General features: G+C 41.7%; 1 protein-coding gene across 16 annotated transcripts in view; it reads right to left on the bottom strand.

The window, feature by feature from the left end:
- The window catches only part of LDB3 (LIM domain binding 3), a 147,401-nt gene that overhangs the window by 58,572 nt on the left and 76,429 nt on the right, over window positions 1-12,400 (bottom strand). For 14 of the 16 annotated variants that reach the window (XM_081004942.1, XM_081004934.1, XM_081004943.1 and 11 more), the window contains one exon: window positions 11,859-12,265. In XM_081004942.1, coding sequence (XP_080861068.1) covers window positions 11,859-12,265 — 407 coding nt within the window. Of the gene's footprint in view, window positions 1-3,397; window positions 3,413-4,425; window positions 4,630-6,620; window positions 6,644-11,858; window positions 12,266-12,400 lie in introns of all 16 variants that reach the window. The other 2 variants (XM_081004946.1, XM_081004939.1) reach the window with 2 other exon arrangements.

The following is a 12,400-nucleotide window of genomic DNA, read 5'->3' as shown; positions in this document are numbered from 1 at the left end:
TCTAACAATTACACAGCACACCAGCTCTGAACACTGAAGACTTGATTTAGCTTGCATGGCCAATAGACCTCTGCTCCGTTAATTTATCTAATCCCCTTCTCAAAGCTGCCAAACTCCAACAGCCATCACCTTGTGATAGTGAATATTCTTCTTATGTTTTTTATGAAGAAATACTTTCCTTTGTTGCTACTGACCCCAATGTTCAAAGACAGAACAAAACCCAAGGAAAGTTTTCAGAATTTGGCTCCTCGGGTTAATTGTGTCATTGAACTTTTATGATTTGTATTAAACTGGACAGCTAATAACTGAAATCACGACACGTCACAATGACCGAAATCCAAGGAACTGTAATATGTATCTTGTTATCAGGTTCATTCAAAGTATATCTGAAAACAGTTTAGGATTTATGCAGTCCAATCCAATGCATGCCTACTCAGAAGTGAGCCCTGTTACTGAGTTCACCATGAATTACTCTCAAGTGTGTGTGTACAGGAGTGTAGCCTAAAATGTTATTCACTTCCTTGGCATTCTAGTCCATTTCACTTATTCAGTGGTCATTTATTTATGTATAGTTCTGCAGTGACGATCTCTTTAAACAGGGGCAGAAACAGAATGATAAAAGTTTATGGAAAGAAAATTCATTGGAATATGCATGAAAAAAGAAAAGGCAAAACTATCTTGTCTTGGTGTATTATGAATTAAACAGAAGGTTAGGGGAAGAAAACTCCAAACTTATCATTGTGAACAATATAAATACAACCGTCTTCCTCCTCCCCACCAAAGTTATAAGTAACTCCTGTATACAGGCAGGACTTCCTGGAACCTCATGTAGACCACTTTTGAGTTTTGATGGAAGATAGGAAGATAGGATTAAGATGCATTTAAAAAATCTGTGCCAAGGATTAAATCCAAGAGGCACCTGCAAAGAACTGGCTCACTCCATTTAAAAAAAAATGTAGCTGATATGAACCAGAAAAATGCTATGTGCATTAGAATCCAAGTGAATTTGAGAATAGTCAACATAATTTCACATCTGACATGCACAGAGCTTTGCCCAAGCAAGCCTGCAAGCCTGTCTGTCTGTGGACTTAGAAGGGTGAAACTGAAATGCATTCACATATAAAGCACAGTATAACATCTACTGGGAGAAACTAATGTTCTGCAGGTGAAAAATTAGGAAGCTTAAAAAGTGAAAAGGAGCAACAAGAAGAGCTGTGCAGCACTGAACGAAGCACATTCAGAGGGCTCTTAGTTTAAAAACAAAAAACCAAACCCCAAAAACACATAGAAACATCGTGAACAGAGCCCAGCTCTAGTATGGAACCGTATACTAAAAGTATATAAGGAAAAAAATTAATTGTGAAACTTTATGTATATTACATTATTAAAAATGTCTCCCCCAATTTTATGAATTTACACATGCTGCCTTGGGAGGGCTTTTTGCCCAGAAAGGCAGTGTAAAAATATTTCAGATAAAAATAATAAAATAAAAAATATGAAAACCGTGTGTCCAAAACATAGGACACAGCATGCGTCTATGGAGTGTGTGCTTTTAAAGAGTGACTTGGTGTTTGAGGTAACAGGGAAAATATTATAATGGGCATATACATTCTGATAAAGAAATAAAGTCAATTATTTCCCTTTTTGACACCTTTCAGAGTCTTGTATTTGTTCTTACTGCAGATTTCACTGGAACAAAATCCATTCCCCAGAATCTGTCTTTCTGCATTTTCAGTCTGTGTGATTACTTTTTTGCTTATTTTCTGAGTGGTGGGGGAGTCAGTAACTTTATAGTTCTTAATTTATGTATTAGGGTCTTTCCCACGGAAAACCAGTACACATGTGTTGTAGAATCCACATGTGGAACAGTTTCCCAAGGAGTGTACCACTTCAGACTGAAATTAGCATGGTAAAGGTAAGACTAGCTCAAATCTCTGTCTTTTTGGGGGGTTTTTTACCAGCAGAACATTGTAACATGTAATTCCCATGTGCAGTCTAAAGTGGTACCACCCAGAACGACCTGCACCACATACTTCTACTGCATGTGTAAATCACTCTAAAGCCAAAATCCCTTACAATTCATAGGTAAACCCCTTTAATGAGATTTAACCACAATGCAGAAGTGTGTCTTCTATTTTCATATGTTTGGTGCTATTATATCGTGACCTATCTGGACTTTTCTGGAGGACATGGTGGCTCTATTTAGTGTTTTGGTGTTACAATAACGAGCCTAGCCTGTGCCTGGGCTCACACGCTTCCCCTCCTCCAGCACAGCCATTCAGTGATCAGAAACTTCCACTTCCATTTTAGATTAACCATAATTTAGTGTGTTGTCTAAACTCTAAACTGTGGTTAATCTTAACTATGGTTGGAGAAACAAGTCAGCTTCACAAACCATAATTTGAAGTTGACTTCTTTCCTTTACCTGTGGTTAGGTCCAGTGGGTTTGGATGGCATGGCAAGCTGCAGTTAGTAAAAAAAATGGAAGCCAAAGATTTTGAATTCCTGCTCATAACCATGCAAAAGGAGGTGTGAGGAGCCTTTAAACCCAAGGAGAGGATAAGCTCATTGTTGCAACCCTAAACAATGGCTCCTTCTTGAGCAACATTCTACTGTAAGAAAAGATATGCTGAATTGACTGTTTAATTTTGTGTGATCAGCTGTTCAGAAGATCCCACTGAACTGCCATCAGCAAAATACTGGCTCAGTTCAGACCCTACCTGATTTCTCACAGGAGACACCAGACTCCCATATCTCCATGAACATTACAAGGGGGTAGCCTAGGGGGCCAGAGCTCCCAGCATTTTATGCTGGGCCCTAGATCCCCTGTCCCCTTCTTCCCTTTTTAAAAGAACACACTTTGTAAACTCTGCTAACAGGGCAGCTGGGTAAGACTCCAGCCACGCACCACTTTAATATGCCCAGGGGCTCCTATACATATAAACCAGCATATGCAGATTTCATGCAAATTTGTTTGAAGTCCTAGCAAGACCCCTGCTTCCCTTCCCCATGCCGATTGTGTCCCAATGATGTGAGTGCTAAATGGGAGCACCTAACTGTGCAGATACCTGTTCACATAAGGCGTTCCCCAACAAAAGAGTAGAGGTGATTCAAATCGGGCATCAGCATGACTGGGTGTTCATGTGGTGCTCCCCCTACCACCGAAAGGAAGTTGTGGACTTGGTAAATATCTGAACTAGGCCAGTAAAATTCTCCGCCATGAAAGTATTTTTAACATTCGTGAGTCTGCCTTATATGTCTTAATTTAGCACCAATACATACTAAATGTTTTTCAAATCTATAAAATTGGAAAGAAGTGGGCCATACATAAGAGGAAGATTAATTTCTACTCTGCACTTCTTTGGTTCTATAGAGTTGGAAATATAAATCTACTTACGCCAGTGGAGATTCACTGTGAGTCATAGGATCAAAACCCAACAAAGAGTATTGAGTGTTTGGGGTCCATCATAATGGAGAGTTGGGATGTACACAACAGAGCAACATTAGTATGAGAAATTAACGAAAACCCACAAGGAATGTATAAAGGGGGGAAAGAAAGAGAAGAAACCATTATCAATACAAGGAGTGCAAAGGAGTAAATTAATACATCAGCAGTTGGAAGAAGCTTGCTAAAGTTGTTAAACCTAGGGTAGCAACGTTGCTGTTCTGTAACTTTGAATGCATTCAAAATTTTGCAATCTGCACACGAAGCAATATAGATATATATATGCATCATAAGAAGGCCATACACATATAACTTCCATCAGGATACTGGAGTTGCACAACTGAGAGTTAACTCCTAATCGACACAGGCAAATATCAACAGTCTTGAAAAAGCACCCATGATTTCATTTGTTAAAAATGTACTGCGAGAGAGAGAGTAATATTGGCACAACACTCCTGACCTGATTTTGTTCTTTCTTCTTCTTTTTAACACCCATCACCCAATATTTGGGAGATGTTCTGAAGTGCAGCAAGGGGAGGTGGATGGAGGAAGCTGAATTCTTCCCCACACCCTTGCTTTCCCACCCTAGGCATTTTTTAAAACAACTGTTGTTCCACTTTTTAAAGGAAGTTTTCTTCTAGTCTCAGAACACCACCACACTGCTTTAAAGGGATTTCGGGACAGACCTGCACACAGTTCTGCCCTCGTAATTGGTTGGGTTTTAGGTGTATCTGATAAAATATTAGATTTCATTATCTTTCAAAATGAAAAAGCAAAAAAGTAAACCCTATAGCCTTGGGGAAAGGGGGATATGCAAATATGATGGACAAATAAAACAGAAATTCTAGATTTATCATGTCAAACCAACCCTTCCTCCCAGTTTCCCAGATCCTGTTGTCTCCAGCACTTTATTCCACATCACGGCACTTAGCAGACTGCATGCAGGAAGGAACCGGGGCACACAAAGGAAGTTCTCTTACCCAGCAAGTTCACCACCTTGTGCCTGGGCCTGGCCTGCAATGGCATCCATGATAGCATCTTGAGAATACATGCTTATTGGGGTGTTATACTGGGCGTGAATGATGGTGGCCTTGCCACCAGGCCCTTTCACCTCAATGGGTTTGTGCGTAGACAGAGCAGAATCCTTCAGGACGTTGGGGTTGAAGCGCTCCACGTACTCTGTGCTGGGACGGGGGAAGAGTGAGGTTACAGAAAGTGAGGGAAGAAAGAAGAAAAGGGGCAAGGAAGTGATGGTGGAAAGGGAGGGAAGGAGGTGCATGCACAGAGGAGCATTCAAGGACATCATGCACAAGTAGAGAAAGCTTTTGATCAGACAGAACGGACTTGAAATACCACGACAAAAAAGGGCAGGACTTGCAGCCATTCCAGAGAATGGATGACCTGTCGATAGCTTCTGCTTTTGTGGAAGAAATGCTACAATATCCCACCATTAAAAGCACAATGTTTTAATTCTTTTTTATTATTATTATTTTTTAACAATGTTTTAATTCTGAGAAAGTGTCTTTCTTCTCTCAGATAGGGCACCCACTGGCACTGTGACAGCTGTTGGGAAAAGCCTCTGTAATACGAGTGTAGGGAATATTTGGCCATGCAGATGTGGCTGAGCTGCAACTCCCATGATCCCTGTCCATTGGCCATGCTTGCTGGGGCTGTCCCTTGTACAGTGGCCATATAAAAGTCAGTGGTTTATAAACGCATCTCTGTCTCTCACACCTTCACTCTGGCAAGCCAGGGGGATTATCACAGGCCAAGGACACATTTCAGCCTGACAAAAGCACTCAAGGCGGCTGGAATGTGTCCTTGAAATGGACACATCCTATGACGTAGCCTGGGGGAGAGGCCCAAAGGTCAGGCAGAGAGGCAGAGAGAGCCGTCCTTGGGCTTGAGGTTACTCACTCACTCCTGCTCTAGGGGCATCAGATATCAGATTTTCTTTCTGATGCATATGGCCATATGGAATTTTTTCAATAATTTCCTAGAAAACCCACACCACTGCTTCTGGGGGCATGAATGTCAAGTTAGGGACAGAAAATCTCCCAATTTGTTATTGTTCCTGAAGCCCAGTCCTATTGAAGTTGACTCAGAAATAGAATCAATGTGGGTTTGCTCCCTGGTAAACATATATAGGATTACAGCCTTGGCAGGCTATTGATGCAACTCTTGCTAGGTCATGGTATCAGAAGCTCCCCCCCTTTCTTTATTTCTCAAATGATAAAATGATATTTTATAAGATACCTTTGTTGAAAGTCTGGCATGCAGAAATAGTTAATACAAAACCAGTTGTACGTAGCTGCTGGATTGCAAGAGGGACAAGACTGTCTTTTTAAAAGCTCTGAAGCAGAACAATACTGGACTGATGTAGATGTTCCTGTCGCAGCAGCAGTTTGACAGGAGAAACGGCGCCTGACCTGTGGGATGTTTATCTCCCTCAGAGCTATCAAAGGGGTGGGAGCCTTTGGGGAATGTATTTTGATGAACTACGGAGGGACAGTTATAAAACAGATACCAGGATTCAAACAACACAGTACATGCACAGATACTTCGAGGGAACAGAAACCTGCCACGACATGAACACATTAACTAACATGCGTCACAAACTAAAATGTACATTTATAGTAACATTTGACTTCAAATGGTTTGAACCTCTTAGCAAAGTATTTCACGGCAAGAAGCCTCCACACACGGGTTTCAACAGCTACCACAGGCATCTGTAGCTAGTAAGCCTTCCAGCCTAGCCATGCCATGCTCCCAGAAAAGGAAAAGCCACTGCCATCCACTCATTCCTACTCTATACTAGTTATCAGACTTTGTGGCCAGTACATGAAGATCCTCTGGGAGCCACAACAGGAACAGAGAGGTCTTGTGGCAAACCTTTTGAGTGGATGCAAAATAAATAAATAAATAAAGCCATTCCAGACAAAGTAATGCATTTGCAGTGGCACCATAATACTATGTAAGGAGGAGGAATCTTCCTAGAACGGAACTACCAGTAGAACACACTAGTGCCATTTTATGCCTTCCACACCACTGAGCTCTTGTAATGTGCATCCCACTTGCAAGCACACGCACACAGCAGGAACAAACAGGTTCATGCTACCCCAGGAAGTGGGGACATAGTCAAACATGTAACACTGGCACACTGTTTAATACTAACTTGGCAGCAGTGTTCGCTATGACCTGGGAGGGAAGAGAAAGACAAAAGGAGGGGAAATCAGACCAGCAGATTTAAAATAAAATAAAAAGAGCATGAGGCTAGTAAGTATTAACCAGGCTTTATAAGGCTTTTGCAAATTCCTCTACAAATAGGAACAGAAAGCAGCTGTTATGTCCCAAACCTCCCAATGTGATTAACAGAGGGAAAATGTAAGGATTACAGTTTATCCACCAGGATTTATGGAGGTACTGTGACATTTTGCCTGAACATGAACACCAAGTTTTTATTACTGTAACATTGCTTGGCATACTGCTTGGCATGCAAGGGCAAGAAAGCAAACTTTTGAAAGTCGCTTTGGAAAGTGACAATTAGATAACAGCAACCCATGTGAACACAGTAGATACTACGCAGATGCATCAAAGAGATAATGCCTCACCTCCACAGTGCTAAGCACTCTGCTATCAAGCACCATTCTTTCTCAACCTTTTCTACTGCTAGTGTATTGACATCTTGCTTGACCAAGAACATCCAAAGCAAATATCAAGAAGATGCACATGTCATAAACCCTCCTTCCCAGGGTTCTGTCACACCACCACCATGGAAATCATGGCAAAGCTCTGAAGCGAGAGGCCAATTCAGTTCTCAGTGACTCCCACTGAGCTCCGCAGGTTAAAGTAAATGTGTTTTGGTCTGGAACACAGTTGAGAGGGGGCAAAACCTGTCCACAGGGATTCCAGAATGCACCTTGTTTTCTTTCTCCTATATAAATGAATGGTTTCTATTGACCTCATAGGACCTATGGGAAAAATTATAGCAGTTACACTTGCAAACTCCACTGTGGTGGGAAGACACTAGGCACTCCGGGTAACTAGGGAATCAAGAGAAAGTGTTGGATCCAAGAGATCCTCCTAGCTGTGTGTGTGTGTGTGTGTGTGTGTGTGTGTGTGTATATATATATATATATATATATATATATATGCATGCTCCTTCAGGGTCAGTCAGTGCAACTCCATCTGTATCAAACTCTCCCAAATTGCAAGAATTCCTAACCAACATAACGTCTTATCTGGATTAAGCTTTAGCTTGTTTAGCCACCCATTTCTGAACACTGACCTATCACTTTTATTGCCACACTGGTATTAGATTATGGCAAGAGTTGTGCGTCACCCACACATTGACGACCCCTCTGCTCAAATCTCCAGATGACATCCCACTAGTTTCATATAGGGGTTGAAAGTATGGAAAACAAGATAGAACTCTGGGGCACTCCACAGGTCAAAGGCTATGAGATGAAACAGCAGTCTCCCAGCATCACTTTCTGGGAGAGCCTCTCCATGAATGAATGGAACCACTGAAGAACAGCGTTCCACAAACCTATCCCCACCAAACAGCTTAGGAAGGATACCATGGCTGATTGTATCAGACACTGCTGGGAGGTCCAGGAGATGCAACAGGACAGCACTCCCTCTGAGCATCTCATAGTGTAGGTCCACTAGGGTGACCAAGTCAGCTTCAGTTGCAAAACCAGGCTGGAAGCCAGATTACAATGGTTCCAAAGAATCCAATGAATACCTACAGTTGGAAGCTTGGTGACCAACTCAAGAGATTCTGGTGACTGATAGGATCAATATGTCACCTGCTATCCACTGATGTAGGCCAACATTGGGTTAGCTCCAGGAATGAATGTTGTCTTATTAATGTTTTCTGCAGCTCAGTTCTTAGGACCATTTCACACATTACATAGCAGCAAATGGGTCTTTCCACTGCATTTATGCTCAGTAGGGAGCTGCAGCTAATTCCAGCTCTTTGACAAATGCGCTTATGAGACACAGGTGTTTTTGCAACAATGTTTTTGTTCCACTTACTCCTGCCACATTTTAACTGCACACTTAAAGAAAATGCAGGTGCACAGATAATAATGATTTAGCCTCAAGTGCAATTTGGGAGGAGAAGCACTTGTGGACTTGCACTGTCCTTCAGCCAGGCCCTTGAGTCAATCTGAAAATTATTCTGCAAGGAACAACCTAGAACCTTGACCATCTCAGCAATTTTCAAGGATCAAGCACTCTGCCAGATATACCCCACAGATCCCTGTTAGACCTTGCGTGAATATGAATTGTAAGCCTCTTTGGGAGCTAATCTTGGCAGGGTGTAATGGAAGGCTGTTCCCACTGTCCTGAGAGGTGAACCAGGCTGGAGCACTGTTCCTAGATTTATTTTTGTTACTCCCCCCCCCCCTTAAAAGGCCCAGATCTGGTTGAGGAAGAAACTCAGGTTTATGTTTTTAATTTATCAGAGAAGGGAAGCTTCTTAGCAAGCCGTTCAAGTTGCTGCTAGCAAGACTCAATCCATGATTCTTCTGGTAGCTGACAAAGTTAATGAGGGAAGGGATTTTCCTGTGGATCCAGGGGATCAGGTTGCTGTGACTGTCTTGCACACTTCTCTTTAATGGACAACAGGGGTCTGGTGGCAGACACGGAGATTTCTTAAAAGAAAGGCGAAGTTGCATAGTATGAATACATAGATGTACTATTTACTCCACTGCTTGCTGTCCAAGTTTTAATGGGGGAGGGAGAAAAGGAAGGGGGGAAAACCCTGGTTGCCAATAGAGGTTTTCACATCAGGATAATTAAAAGTTTCCCACTCCATCTTGTTTCCTGCCCTTCAGTTTCTCTCACTCAAGAATATTCTCCCACTGGCTTAGTAAACTGTGCTTTAATCCAAATATATCTGCCTGTTACAGAAACTCACTGAGATATATTAGGAACAAGTTGTAGTCAGTAAGCAGATCAGTGATTCTATATCCATTTTAGGAATGTGCAGGACAGCTGGGCATCTGCTTACTGAGAAACACGGTGTAATAGTATCATTTTCTGAAGTGGATGCTGTTGGCTATACTAATCCTCTAAGCTATGCCCATGCACGTAAAACAACATTTTAAAGTACGGCATAAGCCTTTAGTGATATACCCCTTGAATAAGAGGGGAACTAACTCTTCCACAGTATCTGATTGGACTTTCAAAACACATCAAAGGCAGAACGCAAACTCTTCACATACCAGCAGTCATGAAAATGGACAACTGACAGACCACATCTAACATATCCTAATGAAATTGGCCATGAACCCTGCGAAGCAAAGATGGCAGCCCAGACCTTGAGAGGGCTCCTGTATCTTTAACAGATGCAGAGATGAGAGACGCTTGTCAGGAACCACCACACCTGGTGGAATGTTCCACTCTATGCAACTCTTAAAGGTGCATGAACTTGAGGTCTTGCACTGGTTCCCAAACTTGTGTTTGAAAATGAGACCTCCATGCGGGTCCATTTTCTACCCCTGCCCCTCCAACCAGTTTGGTGCACTCATTCCATTTCATTTGTATATTGTCAGCTTTTGTGGCATCCATATATTTTCCACTGAGATTTGCCATGTGACAAGAGGGCTTGAAACACTCTCTTTGTTGGCCCCACCTCCCCTGTTGGGTTTCCCAGTGGACTGGGAAAGGGAGAGGGGAAGTAATGGACATCAGTATAGCAATAGACTGTCTGTGAATTCATTTGCAGTAGTTTAAAATAATAGACAACTTTTGCTTATGCAAAAGATGAGTACTGCCAGGTCCAAAACAGAACAAGAGCGACTTTGTAGAGCTCGTATTGCCACAGAATCTAATATACTGATCACTGACCACTAAACAAGGTTTTCTCATCACATCCCCATCGATCTCATCCAAGGAGGCCTACAAATGGAATGACCATTGAATGCTACACTTTCACAGCTGCACAGACCTGGCACAGAAACACTTGTGTTGAATGGCAGAGTCAATCTGTGACATGGGTGGAATTTTATAACTATGGAAACAGTGCTCCCTCCTAAAGGCAAGCCTCTATTATGGGATGAATTAAAGGAGGACGCATGAAATTTGATAATGACGTGGGAGTTGTCTTGGAGCATATTCATGCCAGACATGGTCTATCACTGTCAACAGGAATCAGGGATCTGAATCTGCTCATGAAGAGCTAGGCGTCATGTTCGTACTCATGGAGATCGTTAAAGAGGAAGCACAATATGGGTCAATCTCTTTCTTTTATTTGTCTCTCTACACATACTAGCTTAGGGCTCATCCACCCTGATTTTCCTCCGTGCTTTCTTGGCACATACCCACTCTTTTCTGGTCCGTGCCTGAGCACTTGCTCCCTCCAACTACAAAAACCTGCTTTTTAATGCTTTTGGAAATCCACAGTAAGGTGGATGGTGAATCCTTTCACACTAAGGAAATAAAACCAGTTTAGGTCAAAGCTTTTTGTTTAACTAAATCAGCAAGAAAATGGACCAGTTTCTGATGCAACATCAATTTCATACCAGAGCAGTTCTAAAGAGGTCACTGTGATTCGATTGCTAATTGTGTGTCACCTAGGATTAAAAGTGCCGTTGAATGGAAATCCAGATATAAAGAGGATTATCTTAGATATTTATAGCTATTAAAGTATTAACGAACTGATGCTCTGTCCAGATGGAAACAATTGATTACTCTTCATTTTACCCCCTCTAAAATGCTGGTGCTTCTTGAATAATTTCTACTGAGTTTCCCTAACAGTTTTCCACAGACTCCTCACTATCTTCTGATTTGAAAACACATCTGAATGAGCAAAAGCCTAAGAGTTTTGAGACACAAGATTTGGAAAAAAAATCAGAGGATCCTACTAATTATTCCTCAAACTCCATTTAATGCCATTGGAAGTTGTTCACTGTGATGGATAAGGGGGAGAGTGAATTTAAATTCTCTGTACTTTGTAGATGCTCTATAGTATCCTATAGTATCTACCGTAGTCATTTTATGTTGTATGACACTAGCACAAACCAAACAACATCGTAATTCAAAAGCCCAATGGTTATTTAAAGAACAGTGACTTTAAGGATCTATTTTTCAGGAAATCATTTAGAAAAGTTGGCTAGTATTCAGTAGTAGTCATGTCACTCATTACCAGATGTTTAGGACAAAAAAGGAGTCTCTGTAGCCATCATACCCTGCTTGTGAGCTTCTCAAAGGCACCCGGCTGGCTACTATTGGTTTAGGTGGACTATGCAAGGTGAGCTCTTATGTACTTGATTTAATGATGGATTCAAGACAAATGCACACTCACTACCCAGAATGCTTCCAATGAGCTGTGTATAGAAATTGGCCCATTCACCAAACTATCTAGAATGCATGATCAGAAAACAAGTTTATTACATTTACATACCATCTAAGAAGTCCACCTTCTGAAGCCCTTCGTGTGAGACTTAACTTATGCATTTCAGCCATTTCCCTTAGAGTTTCTGCTGAGTAAAGGCCAATGGGGTTGTTATATTGCCTTGCCGGGCTTAGCTGGTGTTTAGGGCTATTGCCATCTGTGATCGCTGAGCTTGTTTTGGAACCTAGGTCACTTTTTGCTGGCGAAAGGTCAGATGCCACAGACTGAGAGGACACTGAAGATCTAATGTTGACAGTCTTTAAGAAGGAGGAACTATGTGATAGGCTCATCTCTTGTTTGCTGAGGTAGCCTGAATATGCTCCATTGCTTGCTAAAATGCTACTCATGGACCCAGCCGATGTGCTACTTAGAGGATTGATGCTTGCTCGGTTGCCATTGACTTCCAGAACAGTATCCTGTAGAAGCAAACATGCAGGCAAAAGAAAGAAAGAAAGAAAGAAAGAAAGAAAGAAAGAAAGAAAGAAAGAAAGAAAAGCAATCATAGAACACATGCAAAAAGAAAAAGTCTACAGCTCTGGAATTCTACACAT

This window comes from Podarcis pityusensis, assembly GCF_964106645.2.
Source record: "Podarcis pityusensis genome assembly, chromosome: 5".
NCBI lineage: Eukaryota > Metazoa > Chordata > Lepidosauria > Squamata > Lacertidae > Podarcis > Podarcis pityusensis.
This window is presented reverse-complemented; position numbering and strand designations above follow the sequence as displayed.